The sequence below is a fragment of the Salmo salar genome, chromosome 01, assembly GCF_965601325.2.
Source record: "Salmo salar chromosome 01, fSalSal1, whole genome shotgun sequence".
Taxonomy (NCBI): Eukaryota; Metazoa; Chordata; class Actinopteri; order Salmoniformes; family Salmonidae; genus Salmo; species Salmo salar.
Window position 1 is genome coordinate 86,260,856 of NC_138291.1, and position 26,142 is coordinate 86,286,997.

General features: G+C 42.0%; 1 protein-coding gene across 1 annotated transcript in view; it reads left to right on the plus strand.

Annotated features, from left to right (window-relative positions):
* Window positions 1–21,126, plus strand: part of adkb (adenosine kinase b) — a gene marked incomplete at its 5' end in the record, with an annotated part of 290,820 nt that extends 269,694 nt beyond the window's left edge. The window contains 2 exon segments of the mRNA NM_001165301.1: window positions 20,094–20,180; window positions 20,480–21,126. Of these exon segments, the coding sequence (NP_001158773.1) occupies window positions 20,094–20,180; window positions 20,480–20,604 (212 nt within the window). The 3' untranslated portion in view covers window positions 20,605–21,126.
* Window positions 21,127–26,142: the final 5,016 nt, after the last annotated feature.

The window sequence follows — 26,142 nt, forward strand, 5'->3', positions numbered from 1 at the left end:
AACAGTAATCACTAAGGTCATTACAGAAAATGCCAGACTGATACCTATCAGGATTATTTGTGAGGATAACATCGAGGAGAGTAGCCTTTTCTGGGTGTTTGGAGTCATACCTTGTGGGATTGGTAATAATCCGAGAAAGATTTAGGGAGTCCCATTGCTTTAGGACTTGGTCAGGTGGTTTAAGCATGTCCCAGTTTAGGTCGCCAAGCAGGACAAATTCAGACTTAGTGTAAGGGTACAGGAGAGAGCTTAGGGCAGGTAGGGTACAGGCCGGTGCTGATGAAGGACGATAGCACCCAGCAACAGTCAGCAAAGAGCTATTTGAAAGTTTAATGCTTAAAACCAGCAAATGAAATTGTTTGGGGACAGACTTGGTGGAGGCAACCGAGCACTGAAGGTGATCCTTGGTAAAGATTGCCACTCCCCAACCTTTGGAAGATCTGTCTTGCTGAAAAAGGTTATAACCAGAAAGGTTAACATCAGTATTCAAAACACTCTTCCTTAACCATGTCTCAGTAATGAACAATACATCTGGATTGGAGCTGTGAACCCACACTTTCAGTTGATCCATTTTAGGTAATAAGCTTCTAGTGTTAGCGTGTAGAAAACCCAGGCTTTTACGAGAGCAGAAATCAGTGAAGCAGATTTCAGAGGACAAGTCAGAATTGGGACTAGCAACAGTAGATGTACCAGGGTGTACATGCACATTTCCAGATATCATCAACAGTAATACAATCAAGGCATGGCATAGGACAGGGAGAGCTCTGCAGTGCTGATTTATGACATCTGAATGTGCATCAGATGGCAACAAGATCATATTGTACAGCAATTTCAACAGGTAACATGAATACAAAGCCGGCGAGAGGTGGTAAGAATGGGATGGGAGGCCAAAAGTCTGTGTAACCAATAGATTGTCAGAGTCCTGAGTGTGAGAACAAACATAGTCTGTCCCACGGTTGGGTAAATAAAGTTTGTAGTCAACAAAGTATGCAGGAGTCATGAGGCAAATAGCAAAATAGCAAAATGCACAATATATATTTTTATATATATACTGCTCAAAAAAATAAAGGGAACACTTAAACAACACATCCTAGATCTGAATGAAATAAATAATCTTATTAAATACTTTTTTCTTTACATAGTTGAATGTGCTGACAACAAAATCACACAAAAATAATCAATGGAAATCCAATTTATCAACCCATGGAGGTCTGGATTTGGAGTCAAACTCAAAATTAAAGTGGAAAACCACACTACAGGCTGATCCAACTTTGATGTAATGTCCTTAAAACAAGTCAAAATGAGGCTCAGTAGTGTGTATGACCTCCCTACAACGCCTGGGCATGCTCCTGATGAGGTGGCGGATGGTCTCTTGAGGGATCTCCTCCCAGACCTGGACTAAAGCATCCGCCAACTCCTGGACAGTCTGTGGTGCAACGTGGCGTTGATGGATGGAGCGAGACATGATGTCCCAGATGTGCTCAATTGGATTCAGGTCTGGGGAACGGGCGGGCCAGTCCATAGCATTGTCGTGTCTTTGGGTTACCATTAAACGGAAGATATGTTTATCAATTAGCTCCCTGTAATTATTATCACGCGATTAAACTGATTAATCGTTTAATTGTAATTAACTAGGAGATCGGGGCACCAAGGAGAATATTCAGATTACAAAGCTATAATTTTCCTAATATAACTTTCCTGTACTATAATATTATGTTCTATTATAGTATAGGCCGATTATCTTCTAGTTTAAATGGTGTATTTACCTCTAGTCCAGTCTCATTCCAAACGTCGTAAATTGTTGTATCTGCACGAACCCAGTCTTTACTAAAATCATCCATACATCAATTGTCTTAAAATCATTTATTTACTACACTAAGTAATTAACAGAAAAACATACAAACAGTAATTATTGTCACAAAGGATTGGTATCGGAATGTGCCCTTGTGGGCTAAACAGGCAGGTCGGCCTGTTGAACAATGGATCATAAACGGTCAGGCTCAGAAGTTACACAGAGTTCATTAATATTAACAATTGACAATTGAAGGCTCACTCATTCGGGAACAATTGCAATCAATATATATTTACGCTCAGTATGTCGTCGTTCTTTGTTGGAGAGTTCGGTTCTGTTGGGAAGTTTTGTCCGCGTTCTCTCTCTCTCTCTCTCGGTTAGAATGGATCTTTCAGAGCGACATTCATTAATGTCGTCATCGAATGGTTGTTTCGTTGGTCTTCGCGTTCAATGATATAATTTACTTAGCTGCAGACTAATAATTAATATCAAAGACTTATTCTTATTCTGTCGGTATCAATAGTCTAAAAGTTAACCACGTGGTATGGTTCACTTTCAGTAGAGGAATTGGATGTTAACCTATAGGCCACGGAGTGTAGGCCTGGTCTGAAGAAATGTAAATCGGGGGGTGTTTTATAGTGCCCATAGAACAGGCTTGTCAAATGACGCCTGGTCCTGTATGGGTCCCTGGGGGCGTGCCTATGACTGAGTTAGATTTGGTTACAGAAATACAATTCTATCACATTACATCAGTACATAGCATCTCAATGTCTTACAAAAGCTTTATCATAATTAATACATTCCATACACCCATATGATGCAAGTCTTAAACTGAGTCTATTATATAAACAGTTTTATGGTAATATGGCTATATTGTCTCTTCTGAGTATCACAAAATTGTACCAAGCGGATCAGTTCGTAGCTGGATTCTTCACCAGTCTTCCATACCTTCTCCAGAACACAAAATGTCGCTTGGCTCTCCAATTCTATGAGTTGGAAGAATTTCCTGTGTCTCTCTATGGGCCATGTGGCCAGAGACTCTCCTGGAATTTTAGAGTTTTTACGACCCTTTACACACAGGGTGGATTGGGGGAAGGTAGGTTGGGTGGTGGTGCAAACGGGAGGGGGGGGTCAACTGTCCTCCCTGTACCAAAAGAGGCCAATGTCATGACAGCATCAATGCCTTCCTCTTGCAGGAACTGCTGACACACTCCAGCCACATGAGGACAAGCATTGTCTTGCATTAGGAGAAACCCAGGGCCAACCGCACCAGCATATGGTCTCACAAGGGGTCTGAGGATCTCATCTCGGTACCTAATGGCAGTCAGGCTACCTCTGGCGAGCACATGGAGGGCTGTGCGGCCCCCCAAAGAAATGCCACCCCACACCATGACTGACCCACCGCCAAACCGGTCATGCTGGAGGATGTTGCAGGCAGCAGAACGTTCTCCACAGAATCTCCAGACTCTGTCACATCTGTCACGTGCTCAGTGTGAACCTGCTTTCATCTGTGAAGAGCACAGGGCACCAGTGGCGAATTTGCCAATCTTGGTGTTCTCTGGCAAATGCCAAACGTCCTGCACGGTGTTGGGCTGTAAGCACAACCCCCACCTGTGGACGTCGGGCCCTCATACCACCCTCATGGAGTCTGTTTCTGACCGTTTGAGCAGACACATGCACATTTGTGGCCTGCTGGAGGTCATTTTGCAGGGCTCTGGCAGTGCTTCTCCTGCTCCTCCTTGCACAAAGGTGGAGGTAGCGGTCCTGCTGCTGGGTTGTTGCCCTCCTACGGCCTCCTCCACGTCTACTGATGTACTGGCCTGTCTCCTGGTAGCGCCTCCATGCTCTGGACACTACGCTGACAGACACAGCAAACCTTCGTGCCACAGCTTGCATTTATGTGCCATCCTGGATGAGCTGCACTACCTGAGCCACTTGTGTGGGTTGTAAACTCCGTCTCATGCTACCACTAGAGTGAAAGCACCGTCAGCATTCAAAAGTGACCAAAACACCAGCCAGGAAGCATAGGATCTGAGAAGTGGTCTGTGGTCCCCACCTGCAGAACCACTCCTTTATTGGGGGTGTCTTGCTAATTGCCTATAATTTCCACCTGTTGTCTATTCCATTTGCACAACAGCATGTGAAATTTATTGTTAATCAGTGTTGCTCCCTAAGTGGACAGTTTGATTTCATAGAAGTGTGATTGACTTGGAGTTACATTGTGTTGTTTAAGTGTTCCCTTTATTTTTTTGAGCAGTGTATAAAGACTTGGGGCTAGCCATTGTAAGTTCAGAGTCACTCGCCCCAACAGTGCTTGAGTGCTGGAGGCGAGCGAAAGCTTGGGAGTGAGGGGTGAGTGTGGTGGGGGTACCTGTACCAGACAGGGGGAGACAGGCCAGGGCAGATGGTGAACAGATTGCCAGGTGGAATCCAAGCAGCAGGTAACGGGAGTAGGTGTCACACCCACGTGGGAGAAGCTTTTATTTCTGGAGGCAGATTTCTTGTAGAAAATGCCAGTGAATGGTCTTTGAACAGCAGGAGGGGGCTTCAGAGGACGCTTCAAAGACTCCTGCCACTTGTTGGGCCCAAAGGCCTCGACACCTTTTACTTCACACATTCGTGCTAATTGAATTTGTATTTGGCCTGTCCTTGCAAGCCTGGGAGCCTTAACTCAGCATTCAGTCCCCACAAAATAAAATATATCATTGTAATATACTTTATTTTTATTTTTAATTTTTTTCTTCTTGGCTTTCAAAATAGCATCAGACCAAACACTACTCACTCAGTTCCAGGTTGGACAGTGTACTCAGGTCTCTGCTGTTTGTTTGCTAGAGCACCCTTGGTATAGCTTGGAAAAAGAAAACCTTTTAAGCAATAATCAGACCAGTTGCGCTCTGAGGCGGCTGATGTTGGTTGGATATGGAGGATGGTGGAGGCAACAGGGGAAAGAGCCTCAGACTCACAAAGTCCCTTCCACCAGGTGGCTGATGAGATATGTTGGCACGACTGCCATATTGCATCTCCATCCCAAAGCTCTTGCTTGGAAGTGTACTTTGCCAGACTGCCAAGAACCTTTCCCTCATCCAGGCCAAGGTGGCGAGACACGGTATTGTTGACACCATAGGCCTTGTTGATCTCTGCACCAGACAGGATGCTCTTGCAGCATACTTGGGGTCCAACATGTACACTGCGGCATGTATGGGCTTCAGGCAGAAGTCATCACGCTTTTTTATGTATTTCGGAACTTCAGTTTCCTCTGCTTGGAGCAACAGTGAAGTGGGCAGGGCAGTATGGATTTCTTCTCTTACATCTGCAAGCAGAGTCTGAACATCAGACAGGATGACATTGTCTCCCTCATTCCGTGCAATGGCTACTGCTATAGGTTTCAGGAGTTTCAGGTTTCTTACCACTCTCTCCCAAAATACAACATCCAGGAGGATCCTCTTGATGGGGCTGTCCATATCGGCAGACTGTGATATGGCTATTTCTTGGAGAGACTCCTTCCCCTCCAGGAGACTGTCAAACATGATGACAACACCAGCTTCAATGTGGTGCTCTTATTCTTCTCACTTTGCTTGGTGAGGTAGATTGCTGCTATAACTTGATGACCCTTCACATACCTAACCATTTCCTTGGCTTTCTTGTAGAGTCTATCCATTGTTTTCAGTGCCATGATGTCCTTGAGGAGCAGATTCAATGCATGAGCAGCACAGCCAATGGGTGTGATGTGAGGGTAGGACTCCTCCACTTTAGACCAAGCAGCCTTCATGTTCGCAGCATTGTCTGTCACCAGTGCAAATACCTTCTGTGGTCCAAGGTAATTGATGACTGCCTTCAGCTCATCTGCAATGTAGAGACCGGTGTGTCTGTTGTCCCTTGTGTCTGTGCTCTTGTAGAATACTGGTTGAGGGATGGAGATGATGTAGTTAATTATTCCTTGCCCACGAACATTCAACCACCCATCAGAGATGATTGCAATACAGTCTGCTTTCTCTATGATTTGCTTGACCTTCACATCCAGCAATTGAGTAGATAAAGCATGTCTGGTTGGATGGGTGTATGCTTGGCAAAGAACATTCAGAAACCTCTTCCAATACACATTGCCTGTGAGCATCAGAGGTGAACCAGTTGCATACACAGCATTTCTCTGACTACGGTCCTCCATTGAGTCAAAAAAACTTCTGATTCCAGGAGGACCATGAGCTGTTGCTATCGATAAGGTATCTGATTCATCATTTTCACCTCAAATAGAGGTAGAGGGACTTTTGTCAGAGATTGCTTGTTATGAGCGCTGAGGGAACTTTATGCACTTGGCCAGATGATTCTGCATCTTTGTTGCATTCTTCACATATGGTTTGGCATAGTATTTGTAAATGTACACTGCTTTTCCTTCTACATTAGCTGCAGTGAAATACAAAATGGCGCCGGAAGAAATGGCAGCAGTTTTACGGGCGCCCAACCAATTATGTGGGTTTTTTTTCGTGTTAATTGTAAATTATTTTATACATAATGTTTCTGCAACCATATCTTACGGCATAAAAGAGCTTCTGGATATCAGGACAGTGATCACTCACCTCGGATTAGACAAATATTTTTTCTTCAACAAGCAGGACGCACAGGACATTCTCCTAACACCCGACAAGGCCAACATCACAGTTATTTGCAAGAGGAAGAGACGCAGGTACAGAGGACACAGAGCGGGATGCCTCGTGAGGATCCGCATAAAGCGAGTGGGAAAGCTGCCGTTACCGTCAATATTACTCGCCAACGTGCAATCATTGGACATTAAATTAGATGAGGTACGATCACGAATATCCTACCAACGGGACATCAAAAACGGAAATATCCTATGTTTCACGGAATCGTGGCTGAATGACGACATGGATATTCAGCTAGCGGGATATACGCTGCACCGGCAAGATAGAACAGCACACTCCAGTAAGACGAGGGGGGGGCGGTCTGTGCATATTTGTAAACAACAACTGGTGCACGAAATCTAAGGAAGTCTCCCGATTTTGCTCGCCAGAAGTAGAGTATATTGTGATATACTATATATAATATAAATACTTACATTATACTATATATAATGTAAATGTAAATGTAAATGTAATGTAAATGTGATAAATTGCAGGCCACACTACTTGCTTAGAGAGTTTTCAGCTATACTCTTCGTGGCTGTTTATTTACCACCACAGACAGATGCTGGCACTAAGACCACACTCAGTCAGCTGTATAAGGAAATAAGCAAACAGGAAACCACTCACCCAGAGGCGGCGCTCCTAGTGGCCGGAGACTTTGATGCAGGGAAACTTAAATCAGTTCTACCTAATTTCTATCAACATGTTAAATGTGCAACCAGAGGGAAAAGAATTCTAGATCAACTGTACTCCACACACAGTGACGTGTACAAAGCTCTCCCTCACCCTCCATTTGGTAAATCCGACCACAACTCTATCCTCCTGATTCCTGCTACCAAGCAAAAATTAAAGCAGGAAGCACCAGTGACTCCGTCTATAAAAAAGTGGTCAGATGAAGCAGATGCTAAACTACAGGACTGGTTTGCTATCACAGACTGGAACATGTTCCGGGATTCTTCCGATGACATTGAGGAGTACACCACATCTGTCACTGGCTTTATCAATAAGTGCATCGAGGACGACGTCCCCACAGTGACTGTACGTACATACCCCAACCAGAAGCCATGGATTACAGGCAACATTCACACTGAGCTAAAGGGTAGAGCTGCCGCTTTCAAGGTGCGGGACTCTAACCCGGAAGCTTATAAGAAATCCCCTTTGCAACCCTAGTCCCACTAAGCGCAAACCAGATGGGATGGTGTATCGCTGCAGAATTCTGTGGTAGGTATGCTGGTTAAGTGTGCCTTGAATTCTTAATAAATCACTGACAGATTTCCACCGGTCTAATGTCCATTGCTCGTGTTTCTTGGCCCAAGCAAGTCTCTTCTTCTTATTGGTGTCCTTTACTAGTGGTTTCTTTGCAGCAATTCAACCATGAAGGCCTGATTCACGTGGTCTCCTCTGAACAGTTGATGTTGAGATGTGTCTGTTACTTGAACTCTGTGAAGAATTTATTTGGGCTGCAATTGCTGAGTCTGGTAACTCTAATGAACGTATCCTCTGCAGCAGAGGTAACTCTGTTTCTTCCTTTCCCATGGAGGTCCTCATGAGAGCCAGTTTCATCATAGTGCTTGATGGTTTTTGCGAATGCACTTGAAGAAACGTTCAAAGTTCTTGAAGCTGTTCCGCATTGACTGACCTTCATCTCTTAGAGTACTGATGGACTGTCGTTTCTCTTTGCTTATTTTAGCTGTGCTTGCCATAATATGGACTTGGTCTTTTACCGAATAGGGTAATCTTCTGTATACCACCCCTACCTTGTCACAACACAACTGATTGGCTCAAACGCATTAAGAAGGAAAGAAATTCCACAAAATCATTTTTAACAAGGCACACCTGTTAATTGAAATGCATTCCAGGTGACTACCTCATGAAGCTGGTTGAGAAAATGTCAAGAGTGTGTTAAGCTGTCATCAAGGCAAAGGGTGGCTCCTTTGAAGAATCTCAAATATAAAATATATTTTGATTTATTTAACACTTCTTTGGTTACTGCATGATTCCATATGTGTTATTTCAAAATGTTGATGTCTTCTTCACTATTATTCCAAAATGTTGAAAAAAATATATAAAGAAAAACCCTTGAATGAGTAGGTGTGTCCAAACTTTTGACTGGTACTGTGTATTTACACACTCAACTACACACACACACACGCACACACACACACAGACACACACACACAAAGTGCATGTGGAGGTGGGGGAAAGAAGGCCTCAGGTGAAGACTGGAACATATAGTATCACTTATCACAGGGGACTGCAGGCAAGAGAAACAAGTACACAAGTACACAAGTACAGTACCACTACTACTCTCGACACAGGATATGATCGGAATGCTACAGACTGCTCTTAAATATAGAGGATTAAACAAATACCCCTCCCCCATCTGTCGGCAAGCTGAATTAATCATAGAGTTAATATTAGGCTAATATTTCTTATTTGGAAAATGATAACATTATTATTAAATCAAATGTCATAAGGGGTATTGTTAAGCAATGTTACAATGTAAATGTATGCACATCACTCTCTTACTTCAGACTAATGGCATTGTACTGTATCAGGCTAATAAGGGAATTTGGGGATTTGTCATTGTTCAGCAGAAGTCAAGTGTTATTGGAAGTAGCTCCCCAGTTTTTCTTTTTGTGAACATTTGAATAGTATCTTCTTCAGTAGTGGAATCCTCTAGGCACTCCGCTCTAAGCTTCAAGAGAAAATGAAGCCATCCATTGTGTTGCAGGTGTTTCATAGTGATGGATAATGCCTGCCTGGTTCTCTCATTGCTCCTGTATGAAGACAGAGCTGTGTGCCTTAGTCTGTGGCTTTATATAAAATACATGATGAATGCGGGCGGGATGAAAGCAATGTGTTACTGATGTCATCTACAAAGGCAAACATGATAAAAGTCAGACCATGATTTCACATGTGGAAAATTATATGATTTCACATGTGACATTTCTACATTTTTTCACGTGAAATCTCATGAAACCAAGTGATTTTCTTTTAACACAATGATATTTTGCATGAAGTTTCACGTGACCGCATAATCTTTGACATGTGTATACACATTTGTACATGAGATTTCACAGATAATGCCCTGCAAAGAACATAGAGTTTTCAACTTATTTGACACACATGACTACATTGTGTATGTTTATTTAAACAGTAACTTGTCCTTACCTGGGATTTGAACTCAGAGCCTCTTGGTTCACAGTATTCTGATCTTCCTGTTACACCACCATGTCTATCTCAACAACAGATTGCACCTGTATTCCTACACTTAGGACTTCAAAGTAAATCTCTGCTTCATTAAAAATACACAAGTAAAAATATTATATTTATCATAGTGAATAATGTATAATATTAAACCAACATTAGACAACTATACACCAACATTAGACATCTATACAGAAAACCCTCAAATTGATGAAATAAGTAAATCAAATCAATGATGAGAGAATATTCAGAATAACTGATAACTAAAATAGCAGTGCAGATGACACTCTTGCTAAGTGCAGAGATGTATTATAGGTAATAAATATGTACACAAATGCTACAGGCTTTGTGGCGCAGCGGAAAGTTCAGTGTACCTCAAACCCCAGAGGTTGAGTTCAAATCCCAGGTGGGGTCATTCTTTAGCTAAACAGTGATAACACATTAAATTTCACGTGAAATGTCGCGTGAAGTGTTCCAAAAACACATTTTCAAATGTGAAATGTCACGAAGTGTTCTAAAAACACATTTTCACATGTGAAATACCACAAGATCTTGTGACTGAATGGCAATAAATATATAGCCAATCTCCACTATGTCCATAAATCTTGTGGCTCAGCAGGAACTTCAAGTAGCTTGAAACCCAGAGGTTGTGAGTTCAAATCCCAAGTGAGGTTGAGTCTTAAGTAATCAGTATACTGTACTGTCCTTTAACATTAATACCTTAATTTAGCTGTAAAAATACAGTAATTGGTTGTAGATTTACCATATTTTCACCGCAACTAGACAAAAACCTCCAGGGCACCATGACACAACATTATAAGAATGTCCTAAAAACGTCCTTGGAACAAAGTGGGAACTAAACAAAACCTGCAGGGGACCATGACTGTTTAATTGAATGAATGTAAATTATGCCTTTTAAAGTAAATTATTTTGGGCTTTCATGTGCTCAAATGTTGTTGAGTGTAATTTAATGGTGTCTCATGTTGAAATGTTGCATCCCCATGTCACATTTATTTTGTATTCATTTCACATGAGATCATGTGCTTACATGTTGTCACGTGTAGTTTTATGTTATCACATTGTTTCACATTTTGCTTCACATGTTGTCAAATGTTAATCACATTAACTTCACATTAAATCACATGTGATCATGTGAAATGAATGCGTTTTTTTCCGTAAGGGAGTGGAATGTGGGGATGTGTTAGTTGCTGTGGGACGGGAGCAGAGTGACCTGTACAGTAGCACGAGCAGGGAGGGAACTGTAGTTAAATTACACTCAGGGTGTGTGTGTGTGTGTGTGTGTGTGTGTGTGTGTGTGTGTGTGTGTGTGTGTGTGTGTGTGTGTGTGTGTGTGTGTGTGTGTGTGTGTGTGTGTGTGTGTGTGTGTGTGTGTGTGTGTGTGTGTGTGTGTGTGCAGAGCCAAATAAATGTTGATCTAAAAAGAGAATTAAAGATGTTTCCCAGAAGAGGCTCTCTGATAAACTTGATCTCTCATTTTGTTTGCAATTTGATCATTTGCCACCCTCTGCACGTCACCAAAGACAGTACAGTATGAATATAGGCAGAAACTGCTTCTCCAACAGAAATCCCAGATCACACTTGTAGGACATGTCAGGGCGACGTTGGCTAGGTAAGCTCATGCGTAGAAACATGTCATCAGTTCTAACGGTCGTCTCGTGCCGAACTACGCATGCGCAAGCAATCAAATCAAAGGCAGTCCTTTGATATAAAGTTTTCTTTGACGAAAATGGAAACGTGTCAGTTTGTCACTTTCATGAGGTTGGAGTAATAACATGTTAAACTACTTAACACATTGGCTCGAATCTAGATTGTGCCTTTAGATTTCAAGAACTACAGCAAACATTTTTTGCTTCTCTCATTGACTTCTCAAACCCCAAACTTCAGCTTCCCGGAAGTCTTGCGATGTTCCACATCACGTTCAAACATTTTACAGTGATTAAGGATAGAGGGAGAATTAAGAGAATCTATTTCCCCTGTGATATAATTGTCAGACAATTTGATATTGTCATCTTTCTTTCCCCTACTCTTCATTTGGGTAATAAACTGCCTCTTTCATCACATCCTACCATCAAATAAGGCCCAGGTCAAAAGTAGTCCACTATATAGGGAATAGGGTGCCATTGGGGACATGGCCTAAACCTGCCTAATGTGCCTAGTCTAGTGTCAAGTTAGAGCTAGCTATGTAAGTTTCTCTTCTTTATTTAGCAGCCACAGCTAATCTAGCCACTGAGCCAGCCACTGCCAATCTAGCCACTGACACTGCTGAACTACACTGCACTTTTGGTTATAGACCCATTAAAGCACTGATTAAGATGACTGTGCCCTGAACCTTAACGGTGCAGGAGATTTAATAAACGATTGTTGAGCAGAGAGAGGGCTGCTGCTCCAATTGCTGATAAGGGCCAGATAGATAAAGCCTGACAAGGCTCGCTTTATAGTGCACTAGGGCCCATAGGGCTCTGGTCAAAAGCAGTGCCGTATACTAGGAACTGGATGCCATTCGGGACGCGGCCTATCTCTCCAGTGGGGTTTTAAGGCTCTCAGGGGCTAAGGCAAGGTAGCCAGGAAAGCAGGCTGTGGCTCAGAGGGTTTTAACTGTGTGAAATAAGACTAGGTCTATCTACTACTCGTGTTAATCAAATAATGTGGAGTCATTCCAAGCCACAGTGGACCAAAACTCTAGGCCTATAGGGCAGAAGCTGGATTGTATTTGACTTTGAACACTTCCTAATAAAATGCACCTGGGCCTGTATTCTCAGAGTATGAATGCTGATCTAGGATGAGGTCCCCCTGTCCATGTAATCATGGTATTCAATATGATTTCAGAATCAAAATCACCTTTATTCACCAAGTACATTTAAATATACCCGGAATTTGATTTGGTGAAATGGTGCACCCACAGTAAACAGAATCAAAAGACAGAATAAAGATGATAAACACAATCAATAGAAGATATCGACAAATAATTTCAAAATCTACACAACAAACACTATACATGGCAAATATAGATCATAATGAATATGATTGCATGGACAGGGGGGACCTGATCCTAAATCAGCACTCTTACTCTGATATGCTGCTTTATGCAAACGGGCTGCCCTGTTTGTATTTCATATTCCAGCGAGAGATGGAATCAATTAGCAGCTGACTGTGTGGGTGAACTCTACTCTTATCTGTGGCATCTCCCATCAGGGTTTTCTCTCACCAAAGGGATCTTGGTCTACTCATCTTTTTGCTTGTTGGTACAGTAAATACAGTCATATGTTTTAGTTTTTTAGAACTCGACTGTGAATAAAGATGCTGCTGGTTATGACACAGAAACAGATTGAACGTCAACGTGCTTGCTGCTAAACTGACGGGTTTGCCAGGAAAGTGATAATGATGTTTTCTCTCTGTGACACAGTTTGGCTGAAATGTTAAGGGTCTCATACACACATTGTACTGGATGTAGATCTCCTGTTCATATATCAATCGTTCAGTGCGCTGTTGATGTCTGACTGCCGACATCTTCAGGCCATTCTACATGTAAAATCAGTTTGCACTCGGTCTCGGCAGGCAAACGTTATTGGTGTGTTCAAGCCATTAAGGAAGTGTTCCAGAAAAAAAAGTATAATTTATTCCAACTTTAATTGTTGATTTAGCCTACATGGTGGAATGTATTGACAGTGTTAACATATAGTACACTATTCTGTCAAGGCATTCATTTAAACTTTTACCTGATGTCTGTCGCATTACAATGGCATTGATTTCTAATGAAAAAGAGCATGTAATGATTTAATAAGCCAAGCAAGGCTCTGTGTACTCATAATTTAGTAGGCTAAATATCCAGGGTATAAATGTCTTTATTTTCACATAGTACCCAATATTTGTCTCAAGTTATTGGCATGGTGTGAATAATACGCATTGTTTTGAAAAAATAATAATTAACAAAGTACTTCATTGGTGCACATTTCAAAGCGAGTCGCCTGTTGAAAGAATTCCTTTTGATTAGCAAAGCATTCAAGCCTTGTTAATTAGGGAGTGGCAAAGATTAAAGAGAACAAAAGCAAGACAATTGCGAATGGTTACCAAGGATGTATTTCATTCTGAAAACAAATCCTGGTTTCTTTCTTTCTTGAATCAATGCTACAGGTTAACTGTTAGACAGTAACACTTGAGTCAACACCCACCCACACATCCCACAACAGGCCACCCCAGCACAGCAAGCCAACCAATTACCTTGTTGATTCAATGCGCAAACCCACCATATCATTATTATTTTGTTTTATACTGAACAAAAAATGAGCTCAACATGTTGAAATGTGAAATGTTTCATGTGCTGAAATAAAATATCCCAGAAACGTTCCATATGCACAAAAAGCTTATTTCTCAAAAATGTTGTGCACACATTTTTTTACATCCCTGTTAGTGAGCATTTCTCCTTTGCCAAGATAATCCATCCACCTGACAGGTGTGGCATATCAAGAAGCTGATTAAACAGCATGGTTATTACACAGGTGCACCTTGTGCTGGGGACAATAAAAGGCCACTCTAAAATGTGCAGTTTTGTCAAACAACACAATGCCACAGTTGTCTCAAGTTTTGAGGGAGCGTGCAATTGGAATGCTGACTGCAGGAATGTCCACCAGAACTGTTGCCAGAGAATGTAATGTTCATTGCTCTACCATAAGCCGCCTCCAACGTCGTTTTAGAGAAGTACGTCCAACCGGCCTCAGAATTGCAGACCACGTGTAACCATGCCAGCCCAGGACCTCCACATCCGGCTTCTTGTCCTTAGGGATCGTCTGAGGCCAGCCACCTGGACAGCTGATGAAACTAAGGAGTATTTCTGTCTGTAATAATGTAATAAGTATTTCTGTCTGTAAAATACTCCTTCTGATTGGCTGGGCCTGGCTCCCAAGTGGGTGGGTGGGCGGGCCCACCCATGGCTGCGTCCCTGCCCAGTCATGTGAAATCCATAGATTAGCGCCAAATGAATTTAACTCAGTAAAATAGTTGAAATTGTTGCATGTTGCGTTAATATTTTTGTTCAGTATAGTAGTTGTTGAAGAGCCTGAGCCGTGTAAGAAAGAGTACAGTTGAAGTTAAAATGACGGACTGCACTTGGTGACCGTCCCCTCTATTACAGACAGTGAAATGTGAAGTTATTACACAAAAGTAATGTTTTCAGACATCCCATCAGCCAACGTCAACAGAGACAGCGTTTTGGCAGGAAGGCGTTTATGACCAGTTCCATGATTGTGTCCCAAACGGCACCCAATTGGCTATGTAGTGCACTACTTTTCATGGGTACTGGTCAAAAGTAGTGCACTACATAGGCAATAGGGTGCCAATTGGGACGCATATCATGACAGTTCTCTGCCATTGAAGACTTTGTGTTTCCACATCACCTGGGAGTTTGGTGCACTAGTAACCTGAGCTAACGTTTCAGTCAAGTTTACTAATTTGACTCTCAGAAGAAGTTGTGACCTTTCCTATACTTGGGAAGATTGGCAGACAGAGGAATAGATGGTGGAAGGAAGAGGAAGTGAGTGTTATACTGTGGTGGTGTGATATTTCTATATTTGTTATGTTCACACTTACTGTAAAATAAATGAAAAAAAGGGACGTCATAAGGCTTAATTTACATTTAGCAGACACTCTCCTCCAGGTAGCTAGGTAGGACAACCACATATTTCAGTCATCGTAAGTCAATAAAGGCTCTCAGCAAAGTCAGTGCTAGTAAAGAAAAGACAAGTATAAGAAACGACAAAATTGACAGGTGTGGTAGGTGTGGTTTTGTGGTCTTCTTACAGAGTGGTGCGAGATAGTGGCTGCATCATAGACTTAGTGCAAGATATGTGATTTCCATTACAAAGTTTATGTTAAGAATACATTAGAATACATTAGTGAAAGGGATTATTCAGTACTACTCTGTTTAAAGTATACACTACCTAGTGTGTACAGTGCATTCAGAAAGTATTGAGACCCCTTGACTTTTTCCACATATTGTTACATTACAGCCTTGCTCTAAAATTGATTACCCCATAATGACAAAGCTTAAACAGGTTTTTAGTAATGTTTGCACATTCATTAAAAACAAAAAACAGAAATACCTTATTTACTTAAGTATTCAGACCCTTTGCTATGAGACTCAAAATGAAGCTCAAGCTCCTGTTTCCATTGACCAAGCTTGAGATGTTTCTACAACTTGATTCAATTGATTGGACATGATTTGGAAAGGCACACACCTGTCTATATAAGGTCCCACAGTTGACTGTGCATATCAGAGCAAAAACCAAGCCATTCGAAGAAAATGTCCGTAGAAATCTGAGACACGATTGTGTCGAGGCACAGACCTAGGGATGTCTGCAGTGTTTAATGTCCCCAAGAACAAAGTGACCTCCATTCTTAAATGGTCGAATTTTGGAACCGACAACACTCTTCCTAGAGCTGTCCACCTGGCCAAACTGAGTAATCAGGGAAGAAGGGTCTTGGTCAAGGAGGTTACCAAGAACCCGATGGTCATTCTGACAGAGCTCTAGAGTTCCTCTGTGGAGATGGGAGAATCTTCCAGAAGGATAACCATCTCTGCAGCACTCCACCAATCAGGCCTTTATGGTAGAGGGGACAATTTACTCCATTTTAGAATAAGGGGAAAAGTCAAGGGGTCTGAATACAGTAGGTTATGGCATCATGGTCAGGTCGTTATTGTAAAAGAGAATGTGTTCTCAATGCCTTACCTGGTTAAATGAAATAATATGTGATTGTGGTGTTTTTCTTAGTTTAGGTAGGCCTATTATGTTATATGTAATTGCCATTACAGTTCAGCTTTATAATCAACTAGCCACTTCAGTTTCCAGCTGGTTACGTCTCAGCTGGTTGGTTTCTCTTCCTCCTCTGCCGCCCACTCTGGAAACCTTGATGAGGAAATAACCTTTTGTTTTAAACTGTGTAAACATATTTACCTTCTGCATTTTATTGCCCTCCAATGGATCCTCGTTAAAGGATTTCAAGTGTACTCATTCCAATTACAGAGCCTCTAAAGAGTCCTGTATTGTTATTTTTCGTCACTACCTCCCGAGTCAGGAGTGGGTAATTTGCGCATGTTGCCTTCCTTGTAGGTGGTAGCCGTTTTCAGGCTCCCTCTCCAGAATCAAACCCTCACTCCCAGTTCTGTTCCCCAGCAAGAAAACCAAAAATGTCACTCAAACAGAAGGGGGAACTAACAGGTGTTTTTTTGGAGGGGTTCTGAAAGACTCATAGGGGTGTCCACTGAAAGTTGACTAGCAACAACAACTGGAACCTAAAAAAAAACACCCACTAAATTTGCCCAAGAAGAGGCAAACAAAATTAAAACCAACACCAAACTTAAAGACAGGAAGCAAACCAAGAAGGTGGAGCAAAACCATAACAGGGAAGATCAGACGAGGAATGTTTTTTCTAGAACTCAAATCGGTAGCGCCAACTAAAGGTGTTGACCCGCCTTCTCTCAAGATCACTGGAGCACTGGGCCAGCCACTTATATATAGCACCTGGGCCAGCACAGGTGAAACGCCTTCCCACTAACGAGTTGGCAACCAGCACAGGGGTAACACATACTGAGTAACGAGGTGATACCAATTGGTGTGCCCTACATGCTAACATGCTATACGTGCTAAAAGTCCAACCTCAAAACAAATGGAAAAACTAAAACCTGTAACACCCTTAGGGCTATTAAACTGAACGTCTGCAGTAATAATAATCGTGTTTGGAATCAATGCAAAAAAATTATACTAGATTCTATTATTCTATTATAAAGAGAGGTTTTAATTAAAAACACCAACACAAGACTATGCCGGCATCCCAAATGGCACCCTATTGCCTTTAAAGTTTTGACCAAAGCCCTATTGGTAGTGCACTATAAAAGAAAATGTAAAAGATGTGGAATAGGGTGCCATTTGGGACACAGACATTGTCTTGTGTATGTGTTTTTAATTAATTCCTCCTCTTTAAATACACACACATCTCACAATTGATCATTTTAATCTGTTAACTGTAGAATAATTGACAAATTGTGATTTATTATAAGCACAATGTATATGTTAAGATGTGCGTGTGGTTAATCATTTTCAATAGGGAGGAGGAAGGGTCGTTCCACATGCTTCATTTGCAACATGAATTAAGCAAAGTCGTTATGGCGCTAATTAGCTGATCATAAAAGGATCTCGGTTTTATTGTGATTTATTATCAAAGTAACAATCAGCTGCTTCCTTGAAAGGAGGGCGGAATGTTCTCTCAGACTGAGAAGCCTATGTGCTGATAGTTTTTTTTAAACATTTTTTTATTTAACCTTTATTTACCTAGGCAAGTCAGTTAAGAAGAAATTCTTATTATTATTTACAATGATGGCCTACCAGGGAACAGTGGGTTAACTGCCTTGTTTTACCTTGTCAGCCAGGTGATACGATCCAGTTTCGGTTACTGGCCCAACGTTCTAACCACTAGGCTACCTGCCGCCCCAAATAGTTGGTCATAACAATGTGACCGACTGGTCACTGTGCCACATAGGCTTCATTAATCAAGGCGTGTTAGAACATTCTATGGTTAAAAGCTTACTGACATCAGGTCAGGTCATAACACCAGCCAGCATTTGTGAAACTATTGCTGACTATTTATTTATTTTATTTTCACATGGTGGCTTGATTTGTTTGAAAGCCCTACAGTATGTGCATAATATGCTATGTAATTCAAGATAATTACTTTGAGTCTTATTCATGTATGACACTGGACTCTGACGATGTTTAGGAGTTTTGTTGAAATTGATGAGGCTTGTCTTGTCTTGCAACTAGAACATGAATCCGTGAACTGTTGTTCTATTAGCAGTGGGCCTCGTCATGTTACATTATGATTATTCTTAGCTCTTTTCTTGTCTCTTTAAAGAAGGACTTTTTAAGCCTTAAGACAATTGAGACATGGAATGTGTATGTGTGCCATTCAGAGGGTGAATGGGCAAGACAAAAGATGTAAGTGCCTTTGAACGGGGTATAGTAGTAGGTGCCAGGCGCACCGGTTTGTGTCAAGAACTGCAACGCTGCTGGGTTTTGACGCTCAACAGTTTCCCGTGTGTGTCAAGAATGGTCCACCACCCAAAGGACATCCAGCCAACTTGACACAACTGTGGGAAGCATTGGAGTCAACATGGGCCAGCATCCCTGTGGAACGCGTTTGACACCTTGTAGAGTCCATGCCCCGACGAATTGAGGCTGTTCTGAGGGCAAAAGGGGGTGCAACTCAATATTAGGAAGGTGTTCCTAATGTTTTGTGTACTTAGTGCATTTACCCATTGAAAACAAATTGCAGATTGTGGCTTTAAACCCCAAATTCCTAGATCTTTCCTACCCAATAAGAACTCTGTCAGCCTCCTCATGTTCCTTTCATCCAAACGTCAGTCTTTTGTCTCCCACACCTGTTTGAAGGTTCATGTCGGCACAAGAACCCTTGGCTGCATCCCAAACGGCACCCTACTTCCGATATAGTACACTACTTTTCGATAGAGCTCTGGTCAAAAGGAGTGTACTAAATATGGTGCCATTTGGGACACTGTCCTTGCCTTGTTTGAAGACCCTGTGTGTGGTTTGGATTGTACTGACATAAATTGCTGATCTCATGTCATTCTATACCTCAATACTTTGTTGTCTGGTAGATTTTCTTTTTTTTTCTCCCTGACAGTTTCCTTTTTTTGACTTGAAGTTTCTTTTGAAGTACATGTGCTACTGATAATTGAAGCAATACATCCCACTGAAGATAATATACAGATGTAGGATCTTAATTTGAGCCAGATTGCTACAGCAGGAAAATAATCCTGCAGCAACAGGATTATAATTCATGGAGATTTTTGTAGGGGTTGATACATTTTTCGTAAGGGGCAATCAAGTCGTACATTTCAAAGTGGAAATTACAAACTTCAGAAGACTTTTTAAACCTCAAATATACTACAAGTTTACATTTCCTGTATTGCAGGAAAGGTCTTCGCAAACAGGGTGATCAAATTAAGATCCTAATCCTGTACAGTACTCATTTAATGGATTTCAAAGTGAAACCTTAACTTGTTCTTTCATGGCCTAGAATCCTTATCCATCTTGATATGATACTGAGTTGAAAGTGTAGAGGCATGTCACCACTATGCATTTTTATTGTATAGTGAAGTCGGCCAAATCACAGCTGAAGATATCTCTTGTGAAATCACGCTCAACTGACTGATCACAGTGTGTATGACATTTGGAAGCATGGTATTCTTTGATCTTTGACCCAGGGTCATATAGATCAGGGTTTCCCAAAATCGGTCCTGGTTGGTTTTTGCCCTAGCACTACACAGCTTATTGAAATAATCAAAGCTTGATGATGAATAGATCAGAATAATTAACTAAATGATATGCCTAATCCTCAATTTCTTCTCTCTATCCTCCCCCCAGGTGAGAAGGTGACCATGTTTTCTGTCCTGGACATTGACCAGAACGACATTGTGGACACTAACGGAGCAGGAGATGCCTTTGTGGGAGGTGCAGTACACTAGTCTGTCTCCTCCCTGGTTTCTCTCTTGTTTCTGCCAATTATCCTCTCCACAGCATATACATAGATGCCCAATTAACCAATTATATTCCCATGTTCTATTCCTTCGATACATCTCCAGGGAAGTTCTGATTGTCTTATAGGGGTGCCCAGCCCTCCCCACCCCCCTGTAATTCAAACCATTCTGTCAAATGTTATATTCAGGAGTGACACTTTAATAAACTTTTCTTCTCTGCTATAGTCTTTTACTGACCCCTGACCCTTGCTTCTCACCTTTCTCTCCTCCCAGGCTTCCTGTCAGAGCTGGTCCAGGAGAGGACGTTGGAGGAGTGTATCCGTGCTGGCCACTATGCAGCCAACGTCATTATCAGACGAGCAGGATGTACCTTCCCTGAGAAACCTGACTTCCCTTGATGTACCCAACCATTATCCCCCAACCACAAATGTATTTTCCTTACCTTACAAACACCTGCATAAAGCTGTGTGTATGTATGTGCCTCAAAGTTGTGTGTGTAAAGTTTGTTTAAAGTTTACAATAATTCCATGGATATAATCGGTCAACAACATTGTCGCTATGTGTTGTAACTTGCTGTGAGATTATTTATCATCAGTGATTCAATTTGCATTAGTAGATTACTTTTTAAACAACTTTCTAAACAACACTCCACTTTCTATGCACCATCTGTCAGTTCAAAACCACAAAATATTAACTCTCATTTAACTCTATTGATTGTTTTGGCTTTGCTATTAAAATGTTACGATGTCTAATACTAAGGACCAGGAGTTTTTCCTCACCACATGTCTGGTCTAGAAAAACTTAGGGCCCTACTATCAATAAAGTACTGTCTGAAATGTGGAGTTTGATATTATTATTATTTTCTTAAATGTTTACTGAATACAATGGTATGTTGCCAAGTTCGTTTTGCCATGATGCACAAAATTGTTCATTAAAACAACAGGCGTGGGTGGTCTGAGACTTTGTCAAATGTTCCTTGAGTTCATACAATGCCTTCACACCACATTTCCAATGCCTTGTCATCTTGAATGTAATAAGTAAAGTAACAAATGCATAAAGAGTTTGACTGTTACCATAATGCCAAGCTGTGTATATCTTTCATCCATTCCAACCACTTTTTGATGAATGATTGAAGGTGTGGTTGCAGCAAGCTAATCATTTTCTGCTTCCTACTGGCTACTAAAGATAATGACTGTTGTGTTATTGTAACAGGCAGTGTAGATCTTTCGCCCATTCTAACCACTTTTCGATGGATGATTATAAACTCTGCAAAAAAAGAAACGTCCTCTCACTGTCAACTGCGTTTATTTTCAGCAAACTTAACATGTGTAAATATTTGTATGAATATAACAAGATTAAACAACTGAGACATAAACTGAACAAGTTCCACAGACATGTGACTGACAGAAATTGAATAACGTGTCCCTGAACAAAGGGGGGGTCAAAATCAAAAGTAACAGTCAATATCTGGTGTGGCCACCAGCTGCATTAAGTACTGCAGTGCATCTCCTCCTCATGGACTGCACCAGATTTGCCAGTTCTTGCTGTGAGATTTTACCCCACTCTTCCACCAAGGCACCTGCAAAGTTCCCGGACGTTTCTGGGGAGAATGGCCCTAGCCCTCATCCTCCGATCCAACAGGTCCCAGACGTGCTCAATGGGATTGAGATCCGGGCTTTTCACTGGCCATGGCAGAACACTGACATTCCTGTCTTGCAGGAAATCACGCACAGAACAAGCAGTATGGCTGGTGGCATTGTCATGCTGGAGGGTCATGTCAGGATGAGCCTGCAGGAAGGGTACCACATGAGAGGAGGAGGATGTCTTCCCTGTAACGCACAGCGTTGAGATTGCCTGCAATGACAATAAGCTCAGTCCGATGATGCTGTAACACACCGCCCCAGACCATGACGGACCCTCCACCTCCAAATCGATCCCGCTCCAGAGTACAGGACTCGGTGTAACGCTCATTCCTTCGATGATAAACGCGAATCCGACCATCACCACTGGTGAAACCGTGACTCGTCAGTGAAGAGCACTTTTTGCCAGTCCTGTCTGGTCCAGCGATGGTGGGTTTGTGCCCATAGGCGATGTTGTTGCCGGTTATGTCTGGTGAGGACCTGCCTTACAACAAGCCTACAAGCCCTCAGTCCAGCCTCTCTCAGCCTATTGCGGACAGTCTGAGCACTGATGGAGGGATTGTGCATTCCCGGTGTAACTCGGGCAGTTGTTGTTGCCATCCTGTACCTGTCAGGTTTGATGTTCAGATGTACCAATCCTGTGCAGGTGTTGTACACGTGGTCTGCCACTGCGAGGATGATCAGCTGTCCATCCTGTCTCCCTGTAGCGCTGTCTTAGGCGTTTCACAGTACGGACATTGCAATTTATTGCCCTGGCGACATCTGCAGTCCTCATGCCTCTTTGCAGCATGCCTAGGCACGTTCACGCAGATGAGCAGGGACCTTGGGCATCTTTCTTTTGGTGTTTTTCAGAGTCAGTAGAAAGGCCTCTTTAGTGTCTTAAGTTTTCATAACTGTGACCTTCATTGCCTACCGTCTGTAAGCTGTTAGTGTCTTAACAACCGTTCAGCAGGTGCATGTTCATTAATTGTTAATGGTTCATTTAACAAGCATGGGAAACAGTGTTTAAACTCTTTACAATGAAGATCTATGAAGTTATTTGGATTTTTATTAATTATCTTTGAAGACAGGGTCCTGAAAAATGTATGTTTTTTTTTGTTGCTGAATTTAGATGTGTTTGCAGCAAGCTAATAATTTTTGGTCCTGACTATTGTATTGTAAAGCATGATGGGAAAACAGTTAAACCTCCATCATTAGCTAAACGGGGTCCAGGGCAGGCCAGATCCAGCCCCAAGCCTGGGTGTCCTAGTACAGACCAGAGAGCTGGGTAATCTCCACGGGGCTCGTGGGGTTCTAACTGGATTCTCCCAGACTCCCGGATCTCTATTAATACATCCAAAATGGCACCCTATTTCCTACATAGTTCACTACTTTTGACCAGAGCCCTAAGGTCTCCCTATGGGCCCTGGTCAAAAGTAGTGCACTATATAAGGACTGAGGTGCCATTTGGGATGATGGCTCCATGGCTGCTGGAGGTCGTTTCTCTCAGTTATGGGATTAGAGGTGCCTCTTCATGGTGATCATTAGAGAGCCCTGGAAATTAGGCTGATCCTGCACCCAGCTGGCTGATCCCCCCGCACCCAGCTGTGCTGTTGCCGGGTGTTGGATAGGGGAGACAAGGATCACCGAGAGGCCCCAGACTGTCCCTTCCTCCCTCCAGGCATGGGGGGCCACAAGTAGTGGATAATGGGGATTGAGAGAAATTGGGATATGTGCCAGAAATTGGGATATGGCACCCTATTCCCGAGATGATGTACTACTTTTGACCAGGGACTATTTTTCTTAAACCCTTTATCCATTTATTTTTGCCTCCCTAATAAGGTTCTGGTCAAAAGTAGTGCACTATATAGGGAATAGGTTCTGAGCCAGTACTACATTGTTCCTTTAACTGTAGTATATACAAACTGTAGCCTATAACCTATACTATTATCATAGACTGAGGTCAAAATGTGCCTATGTTCCATATAACTGTGAAACTGAAAAATTGAAATACAAAAACACATTATGCAATATGCCATTTTCATATTGTGTATAAATAATAGTACAGAACTCAACCTGTTTGCATATATTTTCCCTTTAATTTCTGGGCTCATTAAATGTGGAGAGTGATCCTATTCAAACACCTCTTATGCAAAGGGCTGTAGATCCATTTAATGATGCTTGGTTTATGCGTTTATGTTAATCAGGGGCATCTAGGTGAAAACAGGCTCTAGCCAAAATGTTATTAACAACTTTGAGACACTTTTTTCATCAGCGTTTTAAGGTTTCACACAGATGCGCTTTGAAAAGGACCACATTTCTGATTGGCAGAGATCACACTCCGTAGCAGCTGGTTCATTTGCTTCTCAACTTGACAGATGGCAAAACACAAACACAAAGAATGCGTGACAAATGGCACCCTATTCTCTATTTTGTGCACTACTGGTCAAAAGTAGTGCCCTAAATAGAGAATAAGATGCGATTTTGGACTTAAACAAAAAGATGGAGCCATGATTAAGTAATGAGAATGAGGAATGCTGCGTAGTTTACCGCGAGAAGGAAAACCGTTAACCACACTTTTCTACTATGCTTTACTTAATTTTAAAGTGTAAGAACAGTAGTTTAAATGTTACGGATGTGTCATTGTCTCTGTCTCAACAACTAACTGGCTAAGGTCCCCTGTTTCTCCCAAGTCTGAATTCTACCAACATCTAATGTTCTTAATTTATACATATACAGAGTTCAATTAGATCAGAGCTGCTAGAAGAACATATGGCGTTAGCAAATTTGGGCTCATCATATATATGAGAGTTATATTTTCAAAGAAAGAACACAATTCGTATGTCTGGTATTTACTCTCATTCATCAGCACCATCCCTTCTTTGAATGCGTGAAAAGCAAAAGCAGAGTGTGTCTGCATCCCAAGAGCACTATATAGGGAATAGGGTGCAATTTGGGAGAGATCCTATCCTGGTCAAAAGTAGTGCACTATATAGGAAATAGGGTGCCATTTGGAATAAAACAAAAGGGTCCTGGTCAAAAGTAGTGCCCAACATAGGGAATAGGGTGCCATTTGGGATGGGAATTGACTGACTGGGGACGTAGCCAGAGCAGACCAGACCAGTGTTTGCCCCGCAGATGGGCAGCAGTGTTGCTGAACAGCACTGGGTGGCAGTTGGCAAGGATTGAGAGAGAGAGAGAGAGAGAGGAGAGATGGGGGGATGGTCAGACTGTGTGGATGGCACATGCTCCAGCTACGTCCCAAATGGCACCCTATATCAGTTTCCCAACTCCAGTCCTCTAGTACCCCCAACAGCACACATTTTTGTTGTAGCCCCAGACAAATTCACCTGATTCAACTCATAGAGAGCTTGATGATTATTTGACAAGTTGAATCAGGTGTGCGTGTCTGGAGCTACAACACAAATGTGCCCCTCATTGTGCAGAGCCTGGTCCTGGGGGCATGGAGGAGTTTGGCCTGGTTCGAACGTAGTAGGGTGCGTGGAGGTTCATAGGGGGAGAGAATGTCTAACAGGTAGGCGGGTCCGATGCCATTTAGGGCATTGTAAACGAGGAGGAGAATTTTATAGTAGATTACTTGAGGAACATGTAGCCAATGGAGATCAGCAAGGATGGGGGTGATGTGCGCAGACTTTTTTTGTTTGTGCTAGAATACTTGCGGCACTGTTTTAGCTGAGCTCTAGTTTATGAATTAAATTTGCGGTCAGGCGCCCAAGAACTGCGTTTCCATAATCAATTCCAGATAAAATGAATGCATGGATTAGTTTTTCTGCGTCAGATGTGGTGAGAGAGGGTCTTATGCGGGAGATGTTATTCAGGTGAAAGAATGACGTTTTACAGACGTGACTAATGTGGGCATTGAAGGAAAGAGCAGGGACGGATTTCACACCCAAATTAGTGTAGGCAGCAGCTGTAACATCTTGAGGTTGTTGATGGATAATTTCCATAATATGATTGAATCATACTGTTGATTTATTGGTGTCCATTTAATAGACTATGATTCTTTGTCTTCTTGTCTGTCTTCCTTTAAAATGATATCAATATTTTTGTAGGTGTCATTATTCATAACAATTTTATGTTATGATCAAGGACTTGATGTTTTCATTATATTAGGATTGGGTCAATTTAACAATCCCTCTGCAAAAAGACCTATCCAGCTGGTTCTATAATCAGAAGATGCTTGGAAACAAGGTGGCCCAATAGGCTGCATTATCTAGGAAGTTATTCCAGGATAACGGCAATTAATGCCAATGCCAATTTGTACACTAGCTGTGTAAGTATTACGCCGCTCACAGA